The 17,078-nt window shown below is 38.4% G+C and overlaps 1 protein-coding gene across 12 annotated transcripts in view; it reads right to left on the reverse strand.

Annotated features, from left to right (window-relative positions):
• The window catches only part of kcnma1a (potassium large conductance calcium-activated channel, subfamily M, alpha member 1a), a 173,163-nt gene that overhangs the window by 48,173 nt on the left and 107,912 nt on the right, over window positions 1-17,078 (reverse strand). For all 12 annotated transcript variants that reach the window (XM_042502562.1, XM_042502561.1, XM_042502555.1 and 9 more), the window contains exons 6-13: window positions 15,837-15,912; window positions 15,233-15,308; window positions 13,361-13,531; window positions 11,090-11,181; window positions 2,708-2,818; window positions 2,507-2,612; window positions 2,017-2,099; window positions 1,868-1,937 (exon numbers count right to left, since the gene is read on the reverse strand). In XM_042502562.1, coding sequence (XP_042358496.1) covers window positions 1,868-1,937; window positions 2,017-2,099; window positions 2,507-2,612; window positions 2,708-2,818; window positions 11,090-11,181; window positions 13,361-13,531; window positions 15,233-15,308; window positions 15,837-15,912 — 785 coding nt within the window. The remainder of the gene's footprint in view (window positions 1-1,867; window positions 1,938-2,016; window positions 2,100-2,506; window positions 2,613-2,707; window positions 2,819-11,089; window positions 11,182-13,360; window positions 13,532-15,232; window positions 15,309-15,836; window positions 15,913-17,078) is intronic.

Raw genomic sequence — 17,078 nt, forward strand, 5'->3', positions numbered from 1 at the left:
TTATCATGGCCAACTGTTGTTTTGAGAGGTTTATCTCAAAATGTGGAACTTCTCTGTTTAATTTTTCCCTTACATTATGATAAAGCGATATCGAATGTGCTGGGAAGGCTGTAATTGAATAAGAAAAAAATAATTTGGCATTAACTAACACAGTTGGATTTGATAAGTAGTCGGTCAAGTCTCAGACGTGTTTATAATAATAATAATAATAATAATAATAAACTTTATTTATATAGCACCTTTCATAAGATTCATAAGATATGTAGCCCAAAGTGCTTTACAATAAAAACAGGCAAGTAAGGCAAATCAGCATAAAAGAACATTTTAAAACACTTAAAAATAAAAATAAAAAGTGCCTAAAATCATAAAATCACTAGTTAAATCATAAATTATTAAATCAATTATGATCAAACATTTTTAATTGAATTGCAGCAGTCTGATATCTAGAAACAATAGTTTTAGAAAGTCAGAGCTAGTTAAAAGCTAGAGTAAATGCATTTGTAGCTTTATTTTACAAATATTTAGTGAGCTGGCTTTTCTGGTATCTACAGATGGTCTGTTCCAAAGCATAACTGAAAATTGGGTGCAGCCTCAATTTTCTGTCGGCTGTTAATGGGAACCTTCAATGAACCAGCAGCAGATGATCTCAGTGTTCGTGAAGATAAACAGTTTACTAGAGAGTTAGGAAAGTATTTACCTTCATGAACACTGAGATCAGCAGAAAAATGTACATACATGCAGATAAATGCAACAGCTGCACAAAAAGACCACATTTGAATGGTATCAATCTTAAAAATGCTATTATTTCCTTAGTAAATAAATTATGTCTTTAAATATCTGTTAACTTCAACACAGTAATGTATGTAACTTTCATGAATAGTCAAAAAATGCAGAAATGAAAAGATCCATATTTGCATAAATTGTCATGTTAATGTCATGTTAAGCCATGTTTTCATCAACGTTTTCAGGGACTGAAAGTCCAGAGTAAATTCTCATGCTAAACTACAGGGACTAATTTTCAAAGAACTTAGAGATCTGTGTTTCCAAAAGTCTAAAAGACCCAGGACAATTAAGCTTAATTTTCCAACTGGCGTATGAAAAAGCCACAGCAGTTTTACATGTGGTTTTTGTGTACGACTATACAACAACGCTGACGCCATAAAAAGCAACAAACAAACAAGCTTCTTCACTGTTCCTCAGTGTGAACAATATTTGGCTCATTTAACTGGCAGGAGATTTTACAGTACTTATGATCATTTGCAGGTTCCAATTCTAAAACTCCCATTGGATTTCATAAATACTCAATAAGGCATTGACTTTGTTGTCGGTTCGACGGTCATAGGCTTTCTTCTGTAATACCATGTCGATGTGTCAAAGCACAAAGAACAAACTGGTTTGCAGCTGTAGATTTTCAAAATTGGCAGTTGTTGAAATGTTCAGCACTGCCAGCCCTACCCCCAATGTCCTTGAGTTTTGGAAAGTACTATCTCTTGATCAGGGACTTTTGGGAGTGTAAAGTAATGTCTCCGGAACTTAATTTAGACCACCGTCCCTGCGGTCGAAACGCAATGAGTTCATCAAAAAGTTAGATTTTCCTGGGGAAAGTTCTTGTGGGGCTTTATATGTTACATGTCCCTTAGAGTCACAGGAGGGCAATGGAGAAAGTGGTCACTCATATGACACATGCTGCTACAGCATGAACTGCCTAATGATGCAACCAACCACTGAAATACAGCACAAAGCTCTGATGCAGACAGGGTTGCAGGTTAACCCCAGTTATAAATGTTCTGCTTTGTGAGGGGAAACAGAGAACAGACAGAATGAGCTGAAGCAATCTTATACATGAGAGGGCACCAAAGCGCCTTACCTTATTGTGATACTGAAGCATCTGAGTGATTATTCTGATCTTGGGATGATAGTTCTTGATCGAAATAACCCTGGAAGACGAAAAATAGCACAATGTAACACAATATCTCATCAGTTTTCACTGATTTCAAATACCAGAGGACACAATACCTCATGATGTTGGAGGCATCTTCAGCATCAGGATCTGCACAGTATTTATTGGCTAGGATTAGGCAGGCATCTGCTGACTCGATCTTTATGTAGGGACCAAAGAAACAGTTGTGTTAACATTATAGTACATGTCAGTGGTTATTATACGGCTCACTCAGAGCTTCAAACTAATTGTGTCTGACTTTCTAAAATAGAATTAAACAAATTAGTGGTTTCTAGTTGTTCCAGTTAGTCATATTACTGATTAAAGTGCCAAACTTTCCCATTTTCTTTTCTCTTTTGTCTTTATCAATTTTATTTAAGCAATTAAAACAACACTGCACTGTTTTCCTTTCCTCTCTATGTCCACTAAAAGTAGAAAAACCTCAAAATTAGTGATTTACTTATTTGAATTTTGCTCTTAATTGTCAAATTTAATCTCCACTTGAATTCAACAACTGTTTTCTATCACTGTATGTGATTTAATCTCCTGTCCTGTCACAGACTGTACCTTTACTCTGGCCAGATCGTGAGGGTTAAGAACAGATCCCTGGTAGAACTCTACTTGGGTGAAATGGCGTTTGAACAAGGCTTCCAGCTCAAGATTAGGGGAAATACTAGCACACAGAGAAAAGAGAAGGGTTAGCGCTCATTGTTTCAAACATTGTGCTCTGCTAACCTACGCAAGGTGAGGAAGAAAATGATAACTTACTTATGGAGAAAAACAATTTCTACATTGACATCATCCCTGTCCTTGTGTAGGAAGTCTTTGAGGAAGTTGGAGACACTTTCGAGGGTAATATGACCACAGACCACAATATGCCTGGAAGGGGGGAAGAAATCATCTTAAGTGGGCAACATAAATCACTGCAGACACTGGCATGTCTCCCAAAGATAATCAGTCAAACCAAAGCACTCTAACATCTAACTCAAATATAGACTGAAAAAACTATATACATGTCAAGAAATGTCATTTCAACGCAAACAAGTAACTGAATTATATCTTTTCTGCCATAAAAGAGAATATTTTCCCCCATGTAATGAAAGTGGTTAAATTCTGCACGACAAGTGCAATCAAACACTCAACTCTGAACCACTTTAGAAAATCTAAGATATAATCACACAGCCCACAGTGGTTGGATTGTCATCCGTTCTCAATATAAAAACTGTCCCTTCGGCCAAACCACCCCTTTGTGAGCTGAATGGATGTTGACAAAGACATGTACATCAATATGCCTGTGCTTTTATACAGAACATTACTAAAAACTTTCAAAGTGATTTGGAGGCCTGTGGTTGACACAAATTCTAAACAGGACTTTGGAGTATTTGACGGGTCCCCTGGCAAAACATGTAGCGCATTACTGCAGAGGGATCTGTCAGACGGCGCATAGGGTTGATTATAGCAGTAAGGAAGTTGGATTGGAACGATTTTGGAGTTAAGGTTGTGTCCCTGTTTGTCCTCTGACTGCCCCATAGGCCAGAGTGATCAATTTCAGAGGTCAGCTTCATCATCATGGGCAGTTTAGATGGTCACCGTCCAAGTCTTAACTTTAGCATTTAAAATCTTGACTGTCTCAACAATGAAACTTGTGGTGCTTCTGTAAATATTAAATTTTAGTGTCCCAGAATTGAGAGTTTTGTTAGTTTTGTTCTTAACTTATCATTATGAAGGCAACCTCCAGGGCTGAAGATAAAGCCAATGCCAAAGTGCCAAACACTGTAGTTCCATGCATGGCCACTTGGACTGGCTCTAGAAGCCATTTAATTCCCATAGACCCCCATGTTAAAATGCCAAACTTTACAGCAGACGCAGCCTTATACAAAGAACAGTTTTGGTCTACAAGGTGTCGCTACAGCCTATGAGTCAGATCCTCCCCTTGCTCATCCACCTCATCCAAATATAGTCACTTCTGGCTCCAAAAAAACAGTATGCCCACCTAAAAGCTTCAAAATGGCAGTTGACTTAACAGTGGGTGATGTCAAGGCATTTACATCCTTTATTAATATGACAGCAAAATGTTTTGCTATAGAATGATGATGTCATCTGCATTTAGATTTGACCCCTACAAGCCTAACTTTTACTATTCAATTCTGTTTGCAGCTGGGTACCTCTACTATTTCCCTGGAAAATGAAGACTCCATTTATACCACAAAGGAAGTGCATTAACCATTGTGCAACCAAAACAGAAAGAGCATAATGCTTTTATGTCTCCTAGAGATGCACCCATTGATCCACCAGTGACCAAATCAGTTAATTTTCATCTTGATCAGCCAGCGATTGGCTGTTCAGTGTCAACTATAGCCGATCCTGTGCCAACTGCTCTTACATACAAGTGCCGCACGGTGGTTCACATCATCAACAGCAGCATGAACCGTAACTGTGGGAGCTGCTGCACCTCATTCTCAAAAGTGTAGTTTATTTAAGGGGTCGACAGATTATTGACCTGGCCGATTATTGGGGCCGATATTTGGCATATTACTGATTATTTGTATCTGCATTTTATTTTAATGATCGCCGATAAAATTAGTTAATTAAAAAGTCCCAAGAAAGTGTCAGCATTAAAGGAACCCTTACTTTGTAAAACCCTGAATTGCATTTTTATTTATTCATTTTTATTTAAATTTTCACATGTGCTAAAGACATTCAAACCAAGTTTTCTGTTGGAGTTTATTATAAATCAAACTGTACATATTGACAGAAAGATTCTTATTTGTATTGTAAATGCATATTGTTCCAAAAACGGTTATTGGTGTCATTAACTACTAATAATCTGTATCCATATCGGCCCTGAAAAAACAATATTGGTCTACCCAGTTTATTCCCATGCCATCCACGTTATTTTTTTTAAGTTACTGTTGTTAACCAAACTAGTAGGGCTGTGAATTGCCAGAGACCCTACAATACAATATTATTGTGATACTGAAGTCACAACACAATATTAAATGTCTTGTGCTGTTGTTAGTATTGCAATAACATTATGGTTTGTCACTATTTTTAAACTGCAAATAAGCCTGTGTCTCCACAGCAAACTTTGTCAGCAACTATTTTACCCAGTTTTCGGTCTCTTAATCTCACTTAAATTATTTTAATTGCAGCAAAATGTATCTACGAAGTAGCCGATTTAGGTAACGTTATACCTTCACGGAGTTGACAAGTCAGTCACAAGTGTAGCAAAGCAAAGCTAATGCTAACCGTTTCATGTTAGTGGATGGAGGATGCTAAAACACTTAGCTTCTTAGTTTAGGGGGTATAACTCAATAAAACCACAAAGATGCGTCTGGGTCTCTCTTATCTGTGCTAGTTAGCCGATTAGTCAAGATAACAAACACACGACTGAAACTGTAGGCAACAAGCTCGAAAGATTCACGTAAGCTTATGCTAACCGTCTCATGATGTACGTGAAAATGCTAACACAACTAGCGCCAGATTCGGGGAGATTACGATTACTAAACTAAATTTACTAAAACACAGATTTGGGTGGTCTAACACAGTCTGGTGCTAGTTAGCTTCCTTACCAGACGATCCATTTGATAGATTTGGTCGTTCATTCCGTAGCAGTTAAACATTTTATTTTCAACGCTAGTAAACTGAACACAAAACGGAAACGCTAAGAGTGGTTTGACCACGCCCCCTCAGAGCTGGTTTTGAACACGATTTTTTACAAGTTATTTATTTTTAAGTTTTTTTTTTCTGGATGCTTGAGACATTTGTCTTTGATATCATGTATGAGTTTTTTCCTTTATCAAACCAAATTTCTAGTGGCTTTAAAGAAAATAATGTTTGCAATATGTTTGTGTATGCTGTCAATTGTAATTCTTAGGGACTGTTATTTATTTACTAGAGGAGGGAAGTGGCTGTTGTGTGACACGTTTTTGTTTGTTTGTTTGTTTGTTTGGTTATTAATATTATTATTATCATCATTATTATTATTAATTATTATTATTAGTATTACTATTTTATTATTGTTATTATTATCTTCACGGAAGCTACAAATATTTTTCCCTGAGACTCTCTGAGTGACTGAAAATGCATGACCCTCCCTCCACAATAAATTAAAAAATTATTAAGATTAAGATTAAAATTTTCCCTTTAATGTTTGAAAGTTAAGGGTTTTTATTCTTGATGTACCTGCTGGCTAGTTAGAACTAATAGTTTAGTTATTTATTTTTTAGAGAAAAAAAATAAAGAAGGCATGCTTTCTTTATATCGTCTGCAAAATAAATATAAAAACAGCAATTTAAAGTTGTATGTCCCTCCCTCATGCCAAATTTAAAACAAACAAACAAACAAACAAACAAAAACCACTGCACCATCCACTCCCTTCTCAGAATCTGAATCAGCAATAATCAGCATTGGCAGGTCAGACTTTAAAAATCTACATCGGCCAAGAAAATTGCGACTGGTTACTCTATTTTTTGCCCAGTGCCTTTTGGTAGTTATTCCAATTTACTGGGAAGCATCAATACAAATTCTTTGCAGTTCCTATCCCAAGTAGTGGAAATGGCAGACAGTGGAATAACCAAAGTTACTGTGGAAACTCTACTGGCCAAAGTGATCCAATTGTCTTTGCAACAGAGGCGCCAGCAATAATACCACTTGCAAATGCTTGGAAAAGCTGTCTCTTTTCACTTTAAAATTCATGTTGTGGTTTTAGGTTATTGTACTCCTTTAATGTTACTGTAGCACTGTTATAAGTCCTTTAATAAAGTCGTTGAATTTGTTATTAAAAATGGTTGGAAATCAACCTTGATATGGTTATGATAGGCTATTCAATCACGTTAATCTAGTGGATTTAAGACACTCTATATGCTTCATTTGCAATGTGGTAAGCTGAGCTACCCTTCTGGAGTTAAAGTTAAATGTCACCACGTCTTATTGCCAAACCCCTAAATGAGAAATCCAAACATGCTCAGTAGAATCCAGCCCTTTATATTGACATGGATTAGTGTGGACACTCGGCAGACACCCTAATTACCCTATGGAGACCTGTAAGGCAATCTGTGTAATGACAATGGCCTTATCCACTACTTAGCAGGATGTGCCAGGAGACAAATGAACCACTTAAGTTTTGAGTGCCTGGATACTGGACAGCTTTGCATTTAACACTACGAGTATTAGGTTACTCTTTCCTAAAATTAAAAAAAAAAAAGAAAAAAAAAAACTGTGGTCATATTTGCTCACTGTTCAAGTTCTCATGATCAAACAAGACTTGTCTCCTTGAATCTGTTATCATACATCTTAGACACACTGGCTAACACTTTAACCTTTAAAAGTTAACGTCTGAAATTGTCGAACATTACCAAAGTCTGACTCAGTTTGGCAGGTTTAAAGGAAACAGATATTTATTGATGTTAGATGAGAACCATAGTCCAGATCATTTAGTGTTCTCCCATCCTGTACCAGATGGACCGGGTAGGGCTGAACTGAAGTGGACTTGGCAAAGTAATGTGGCAGACATATTGAGAGAATGGCAGTTTGTGGAAGTTGCAGTACGTAATGGTCTTTGCAGATGTCGCCTCTGTCCTTTAAGAGAATCTAATGAGCAGCCGTGATTGCATGGTTGGCCAATGTTGAGCAAAGGGCCGTGTGGTCTTACAAGCTGATGAGCTGAGATGTCTGTGGGCAGCCGGCACTGTTTGGCACAAGATGTCTCTCATTTCAAGAGATGAAAAACATCAGTCCTGTTTTCCTATTCCCAATATCCAGATGCCCTTCTACAAGGGCAGAGGGAATATACAGATTTATATGGCGCATTATTTGGTTTGTGTGGGTTCAGCATTAGGTTATGAGTCTCAGACACACACACGCACACACACACAAAAGGTGTAGAAAGTGATTTTTCAGCAAATCAAAACTTTCTTCCTCATGAATCAAACTGTTTCTTCCTGCGATCAAGCCACTAATTTGAGTCCTTGTATTTAAGACGGAAATATTGTTAAAATACTATGCTTCACTTGATAGACGTCATGCCTCTTCTGAGTTTTCCTCTTCTCAGTGTGCCAATAGTGGCATCGAACTGAACACTGAGATCATCGGCTAGTTAGACAGGATATAGGAAAATGATATCTTAGATAATTCAACCATTTATAATTGCTGCATTAACAAAATACCTCCCCTCTGGTTAACCTGATTGCACCGTAAAGCTTAAACTATATACATAAAAATAAAAAAAAAAATAAAAAAAGGAGCACTTCAAGGGCACAGATTTTTACAAGAAAACCACACACATCAACCGAGACACTAAAAAAACATGTGGCACACATTCACATTAAATGCAAAGGGGTTTAACAGAGCGTGCACACAAAACATGCAGTCAGGGAACATCCCAGGATGTCACTGGGGATGCACTGAATACAAAATGAACACAGAGCTCAAACATCAGCAACAGAGGTCACTCACTCAGTACTGCTCTGATCCTTAGGGCAGTGATGAAACTTACTGCAAGAATTATTGTCAAAATGTCTATACAATTTATTTTTATTTTGTTGTTGTATTAAGTATAATATACAACAACAAAAGTAAAGTAAAGTAAAATAGCATCTCCTGTAATCAATGTCAAAAACGTCTGCATGATAGAATGCATAATCCCTAGAAACACAGCCAGATATACGTCTTCCCGGTATGTAGGCGTGTGGTCATGCCCGATAGTGTTCGATTCTATGGGCCTGCACGCCTTAAGTTGCTAGCCCTTACAAAGGACTTTCTAAGGTGTATGTCAGAGTTCAGCCAGGGTTGAAGTCAGTTTCCATGCCAACCCCTCTGTTGAAGTTGGGGCTAATGGAAACCATGGAGCCATAATGGAAACCACAGAGCCCCTAGTGCAGCGGGCGCCAACAGAATGCAACACTTGTCATTATTATATCAGCATACGCAGGCTGAGTGCTGTCACTGCGCTCACGGGTGTACGCTACACTGAACAGAGTACTATAAGCAACACTAGCATGAAACAGAAATTCGGATCAAATGCCCTCTCACTTCCAAATAACCTTCAAGGTTCTGTTTCAAATGACAGCGGCCGGGCAGCGAGATGAAGTAAGGGTCACATTTAAAATAGTTCACAGTGTATCATGACCTCATTGTTTGTGAGCTCTGTAATCAGTCGGATACTTGTAATCTCCTAATCTCATTTCCATGATAGGTTTTTTTTCTGCTGACAGCTGCTAAATAACTGAACCCGGATGGCAATCCTAAACCCACATGACAAAGCGTTTTTGTCTGTGTGTCAGGTCCGATACATGTAAACACCAAACACATACATATCTAAATGATTATGCAAAGAGCCTGGTGCCACTCTAAGCCTGTGTGTTTGGTGGGTATCTTCTGATTGTTACCACATGTTTGCACTGTATGTCTGACCAGAGAGAGAAAGAGAAGGGGGGTGTGGAAAGAGAAAATAAAGTGTGTGGGAGAAACTATCCTCGGCTTTGACAAGGGCTTCTCTCAACACCCATCTGCGAGTCTGGGCTGAGGTCACTGGCCAAACATAACATTTCATCAATCTTATCTCAATGACAGGCAAACATTATCGAACAAAGGCTTTTTTCCAGGGCCTCGCTCTACTGCTGACTCAATAGAATCCACCCTGACAAACTGAGTGACTGAAACCGATGGGAGAAAGAGTGGAAAAGAGAAAAAGAAGGCCGCTAGTAAATGTTGAAGAAAATGAGAAGAAAAGAGTGGAAAGAAAAATAGGAAGTCTACCCTCCCCGTTCCGGACACACCACATTTGGATTAAAATATATCTGTGTGCTGAATATCAGTAAGGTTTGAGCCACAAGGGAAGGAGAACAGCACAATAAGCACTGTGGTGAAATGACCACAGTGTCACACACACTCCACAGTGCACTCGGACCTCTGCTGTGAGAGGCCAATTACACATATACATCAATAACAAGAGCTTCTGGAGACAAACTCCACCACCACCACACAAACACGAGAACCAAAGCGAGCACCAAGAAACCAAGCAGGCAAAGCAAGCCAAAAGCAATTGAGAGCCTCCACTGGGAGAGCGAGGCATCCAGCATTCAGGGTGTGGGAGCTGACTGAAGATCAGGGCCAGAGTCATGTCAAGCATTGATGATGCGATGGGATAGCGGTGACGGACAACAGGAGAGATGGCTTTTTCATGGAGTTCGCCATCAGTGAAAAAGCCACATGACTGCAGGTCGTAGAGAACATGCCAGAAATGATGCAGTTTGAAAAAAAAATCCATAAATCATGCAAAAACAAGCAAAATGAAACAAGAAAAGAAGTCATATCCTGCAATGGTCATTGAGATTGATGATGCTTGAAAAGACCACCAATAAAAATGCACTTGCAGATGTTTAAATCTTTCTATTTTCTTGTGGAAAAATCCTTTAGAAGCGGATCGTAGGGGTTTCATGACTATTTTCTTTCATTTTGATGTATTAGGCTGTGTACTAATTCATCCCTATAGGCAAGACTGTATTAATGAGGGACTGTAGGAAGTGGGACAACACACAGTGCACAGATATATTGCACAGAAGCACCACAGGTTAGTATACTGCAGGTCTACAGTGTAGTAGTCATGAAAGCTCTATTTTCCAAATTAAATTAAAGCGCAACACAGGATGTTTCAAGGAGGACAAAGAAAGAAAATGAACAGCACACAAATGATATAAGGAAAGCTCTGACTGAAGGACAGATAAGAGGCAGATTGAGAGAAAGGAAGAAGAGAAAAATGAGGACAGACAGAGAGTAAAAGAGAGAGTAAAGGGGCATGGACATGTGTGTCCTAATGGCCAAGGTCTCCAGTCACGCAGTGTGACTTGATGTTATAAAGTAACTTTACTGTTCTAAAGAAAAGTCAAGTTAACTAACCCCCAGTAACTCTAAACTTCAAGGGGGTGCACTTGAGTCACACAACCACACCTTGTCTGGATTTCAACTTACTTTCTGCCTCGTGTCGAGTTATAACTCCCTCCGTATTTCTTCCGATTAAGGATGAGAGCAGCAATTTCTGGCACGTAGCGAGCAAACATGGCCTACATGCATGGAACAGAAAAAAGAAAAGGCATGCAGAGAGGGTTCTACCGCACACAGAAAAACAGCAGAACCATCTGGAATACTTACTTTCTCCCATTAACCGCACTATAGGAACCACCATATTTCTTTCGGTTTCCTATTAACTCTATGATTTCAGGGACGTAGCTGGCAAACATGGCCTAAGGAGAAGATAGAAGACAGAAGAAGAGACTAAAAAAGAGACTATAACGCCGCAGAGTGGGTGGTGGGGACACTGGTGCATGAATCCAGATTTCTGAGGGGAGAAAAATATTACTTTGCGTTGGAAATTAAGTTAAAAACTCTCCCTCTCATTGTCTATAGAGACTTGGTTAAATTCACACATTGAGAGAGATTTTTATCTACAAAAAAGAGTTTTTGATGTTTTAAAAATAGCCCCAGTTTTTAAAAGGTAAAGGTTTGGGAACAGGTTTGGTCAGTGGGCAAGAATTTTCTCACAGCTGACGAACAGTCAGTCCGTGATAGCACCCAATACCTTTCTGGAAAGCAGAGTTTTAAAAGGAGAATTTAAAAAACCTATGTGCCATGTTTTGTCCAACAAACACAGATGATATGGCAGGTTGATTTGAATAGGCCCACCTGATGGTCCACAGCTGCAAAACACATTAAGACTCATTTGTTGGGCTGGAAAATGAGCTGGATGCATTTTGCAAAGTTTCACAGCCTACTATCCCAGCACAGACCTTAACTTTCCCTACTAATAATGGAGACAGAGCGCAAAATGTCTAAACTATCGGCGGCACAATATGTAACAAAGAGCTGAAACGATAAAGTGCCTGTAGCTAGCATGTCAAAGGACTATTTCAGTACCCTTTGTGTCCCAGAGACGAAAAGTTACATTGACACAAACTATTGTCAGTATATCTCAGTGTCCGTTCTCGTTATCCTACTTATCTTGGAAAAGTGATCCAACTGAATTGCAAGAAGTGACGTACTTTGATATTTCTGCCTATTTCATGGAATCACCAGGTAAGATCATCATTTAACAATTAAGATCAAAACCAGGCTTTACATAGCTAAGTTAGTTTCAAGCTCTACAGTTTAAAATTAGCAAAATGTGTCGGGATCACAGTTTTCCCATATCTTCCTGCTGAAGGTTCACGTCTCATTGCTTAAAAAGTTCCGTTTTTCGGTTCAGCAGCTTGTAAAAACTTAGTTATGTATTCTTTTCCATGTTGCATCCCATCACAAAGGAGCTTTTAGGTATTTTTGTGTTGTTTGCTAGCGCACGTCAATAACAAAGAGGTACCTTTAATACAATACACAGTCAGGGGACAACTGTTTTCCCCTCCGGTGGGGGCGAGACATAAATGTGATCTGTCTCTACAGGGTACTCACTGGCACTACCGACATCTACAGCAAGAAACAAAGAGGCGCCCTTGCCCTTGTAAATGCATACTTAACTCGTACTTGGAAAAAGCATCTATACATTAAGGGGGATAATGTGAAATGACGTGAGTTTAATATGATCCCTGGCTTTAAAATATCTCCATCCTGAAGTCATTATTGAGCCACTGCTGCTGATAGGAAGCAGGCTGAGGTACGAGCCTAAAGACTTCCAGAGCTCTCAGCACTGAGAAAAACACACAACCTATCACCATGGCCACAACACGGTACACATCCACACAGCTGCAGGTCATCAGTGCACAGCGATAGCTGTCCAAATACAGAATATAGTGACTGTGATTTGGCTAGATCCTCCAATTCTTTTGGTAAGAGAAGATGGAGAGTCGTCAGTATGTGAGTGCTCACAGGTGTGTGCACCCGCGCATACTTGTGCGGAAGTTACTGTACTAGTGGTAACCCGACAGAACGCTAGATCAGATCAAGGTGAATCTGAAGTGGAAGGCGGCTGTTGCTATGGTAACAGTCAGGCTGGCCTAAGCCTCATCTCCCTGCCCCTGTGTTTGTTGGAATTGTGGGAAGAGACACGGGAGGAGGGATGTCCTGAAACCGCAACTGCTTTTAAGAGAACAGTAACAACATTATCAGACAAAAACTCTTATCAAACAAATACAGGAGTGACACATAAGGGGAGGGGACGAAGGAGCACATAGTAACTACAGTAGACGAGATACAGTAGGCTAAACAGAAGGATAACATTTACTGGTACAGGTAACATAGTTCTAACATTAAAAACAGCACTATGCTAACATGTCATGAAATAAACATCATCATTAAACTGTTAGAAGTCAATTTTAATCTATACATCATTTAATTTATAATTTCTAACAGTTTTATACAGTCTATTGATGGGCTCAGGCAGGATTTAGGAGGGGGGCAAAGGGATGTAAGGGAGAAAGAAAAGCCTGATTTTACCAAACCACCAAGGATGAAGAAGACCATAAATAGGCGCCCCAAGGTGGTTTTTGCATAGACATCCCCGTAGCCCACTGTAGACATTGTCACCATCAGCAAATAGACACATTCCCAATAGGAAAGTGACTGGGAATTCTGGAAGTTTTCCCAAGGATCCCCTGAGTTTTCCACCTAAAAGGGAGATGAGAGAGAGGGAGGGGAGGACAATTAGACATGACTCTCACCAACAATTTGTAAACAAGAGCTTTGCAAAGAGAAACTGTTTAATCAAGTTTGATTAAATCCAGCTACAAGTGCTCAAGCATTCATCTTTGTTGAGTCATACAGTATTCTCTATAATGAGCTGAGGCTACCATCTAGTGGTAAAACAGTTTGATGATGCTTTACTGGGATATTGAGGAGAGCTACAAATACATGATGTATACTATGGGTACTTTAAGAATATATAATTTACATCAGTAGTTTTATGGCATTTTGCTTTAATTGGACAGTTTGAGAACAGGTAATGACAGCAAACAAGAGAAGCGAGGAGGCATAAAATATGTCTCTGACCAAATCGAAGTGCTAGGTCACCCTACCTGTGTATTTGTATTACTAATTTTGTCTCTTTCCCGTAGAATAAATCATTGTCATAAAAGTTATATGGGGCCTTTCAAATCTTAACTTAAAAAGACTTGATTCTTATTTGGAAATACAGTTGATTTATTTACAAGTAAATTGGTGGTTGTTTATCTTCAGATAATAATGACTCTGCCTTCTGTAATTTTTTACTGCATATTTGGGATGCATCGATCACCATGAGTGCCAATACTAACCTTTAACAGATTGAGCCAATCCACAGTAGACACATTCCCTTGATCAGTATCATTATAGAATTCATTTTCTGTGCTTGAGCTGTCACCAATATTGAATTATTTGATTAAATGTCAACCTATTTAATTAATCACCAACTAATTTTATAATTACTTAAACAGTTTGAGTAGTTTTTACATTTAAGGACATCATCTTGGGATTTGAGAAACATTGATTGACATTTTTCAACATTTTCTGACATTTTATAGATCAAAGAACTAATTGATTAATCAAGAAAATAACAGACAAAGTAATCCCCATTGAAAATAATCATTAGTTGCAGCCCTAGTTTCCAGAATGAGTTGTTCAGTCATTTTGAATAGTCTACTAATTTTTAGAGCCACAGCAGTCTCTGGACTCATGTTACTTTACATTAAAATGGCCAGGTCACTCCCTACTTCCTATATAGTGCATTATATTTACTGTCCGACACTTTGTTTGTGAGTGTCTGAATTCTGATTGTGTAAATATAACTACTATTTAGTGCCCCCAAATCTCCACAATGACACAAAAAATCGTTGTGTCAATGACACAAAAATTACTGCTGAGTGGCTCCGCAGCTGTCAATGATGACTCAAAGCGATTGTTAGGATAAGTAAGTGTCCGAAATCTCAATCAGTGCTCACTGTTGAATAAACTATCAAGTGTCTATTGTACAGGGAGTCATGAGTGAGTTAATAAGGGAGTGGTTTCAAACACAGCCAGTGATTCCAATGAGCTCCACATAATGACACTTCCAGATTTTTTATTTGTGAAAAACAGATCAGTACTGGATATTAGCAGATACTATGAGTTTAGTTACCGGGATACGTTATGGGAGGAGAAAAAATGGATCATTGCACCCCTACATGGGAGATTCTGAAAAAAAATTCATAGCAGTTCGTTCTTAGGTCAACAATAACAAATTAGACGAAAAGGGCCTCGTGCCACAGTCGTAATTAATACCAGTTAGTTCATCAGTTACCTTCCTCACTGGCTCATTAATCGCTGGATCACTGGTCTTCACATCTGTCAACTTACCAGATGTATGAATCCAGCCGCTGTGAGCCATGTGCTTATGAAGATGGAACACAGGTTCACCAGCTTGATGGAGTTACTGAGTAGAAGAAAAAGAACCAGAAAACTCACAAACACATTAGCCCGCATGACAGAAAAAGAGAGATTTGTTAGCTAATGAAAGTAAGGGCAGGGTCTAACATGTCATGACTAACAATAACCTACAGCCAGGACTAAAAGTTTCAATCCAATTTCAACACTAAAGGAGGGGTACTCTCTGAAAATATCTCTTTATATGTGCAGTGCAGTTATGATATACTAGTTACAAGAACTTGAAGTTTATTATGTTATATACAAGGTGACAATGTCATTTATATCTATATTTATTATTAACTTAAACATACAATGATGATACATCATAAAAGATGCATTAGACATGTAATTTAATACAGATTTAAGCAATTGCTGCCACATACTATATTCCAACAATGCCAGATTATATGCAGAACTTTCTGAAATTGCAAATCAGTCTCATTGTTACACATAACTACTGGTGGTAGTAACTGTGCAGAAAATATTTTAGATGGTTACGTTTTTTGTGAAAGAATAAGGAAAGCTTTATACTAACCTTGTTTTCAAGATGTTCAAAAACTGTAGGATTTCTGAAAACTGTATCAATCTTAGTGCTCTCAGAAATCTTAAACCTGTGAGGAAATAGAGAAAGACGGACAAAGAGAGAGAGCCAGATCAGCACAGAAGCACATGCACAACAATTGATGGTACTCTCACATTTCTTTTACATTCAAAAATGTATACACACACACAGATGTTTTCTAAAATTTCTTTACAGTGGTTCCTAAGTGTGTAGGTTTTGATTCAACATTTGGGGGTCACATATTATGCAGAGAGTCTAAGGGTCCTCTCCCAAGAAATTCTGAGTGTAAAACACTTAATTTTCTGCCTTCTGCTACTTCTTATACCCCAATTCGAACAATTTCTGCATCAGTTTATAGTGGAAATGTAATGGAACTTCCTGCTTTGATTGTGCATAGTTGCTTCTCGTTCTTTCTGTTGTATGGCAGTTTGCAACCATTGCTTTTGAGGATGACTAAAGCCACCACCTCAAAATGAATTAAAAGCCTCTGCTAATTATTTTTTGGCTTGGATATAAGGCAAAACACAATAAAAACAACAATCACAGTACAACACAAAACCAAAACAAGACACAAAGCTAAACCTAGGGGGAACCTCCTATCCCATTCTGTACCCAAGATCTCATTTTTTTTATAAATATATAGGGGAACATGTCCCCTTTTTCTTCCTTTAAAATCTATCCACAATAGTATTACAGAAAAATAAGAAAAATAGACAACTGAATATGGGCAACATGTATGAGCAGACAGATAGTGTGGTCCAAATGTTTTTTTTACAGCACTTCAACAAAGCACATCACCATATAATGAAAAATTTAGTCTGTGCGACACAAGGAGACGATACAAAAAAAACTAGACACTTTATTCTAGATGATGTGTTGGAATTATTTATGCATTCAAACAAGTTAGGAGGAACATCATGTGGCCTACTTTACATGAGCCTCTCTCTGCATCCAAAGCAGCTCGCTTAGGGATTATAGAACAATGCGACACCTGCCTCACTGTCTTTTTTTACATAAGATGAACGATACCATGGAAAATGTGCGTGCCTATGAGTGTCACATTGTATGACAAAAACATGTTGGAATCCCTATTTAGAAGCTCTCTACGATCAGTTAACCACTAAAGAACTCTAAGGGGAAAAAAATATCCAGATCTGTCTATGAATTACCTTACCCCAGTTGGAGAGGATGTGCAAACAAGACTGTGCTGTATGA

The sequence above is a fragment of the Plectropomus leopardus genome, chromosome 15 (genome assembly GCF_008729295.1).
Source record: "Plectropomus leopardus isolate mb chromosome 15, YSFRI_Pleo_2.0, whole genome shotgun sequence".
Lineage (NCBI taxonomy): Eukaryota > Metazoa > Chordata > Actinopteri > Perciformes > Serranidae > Plectropomus > Plectropomus leopardus.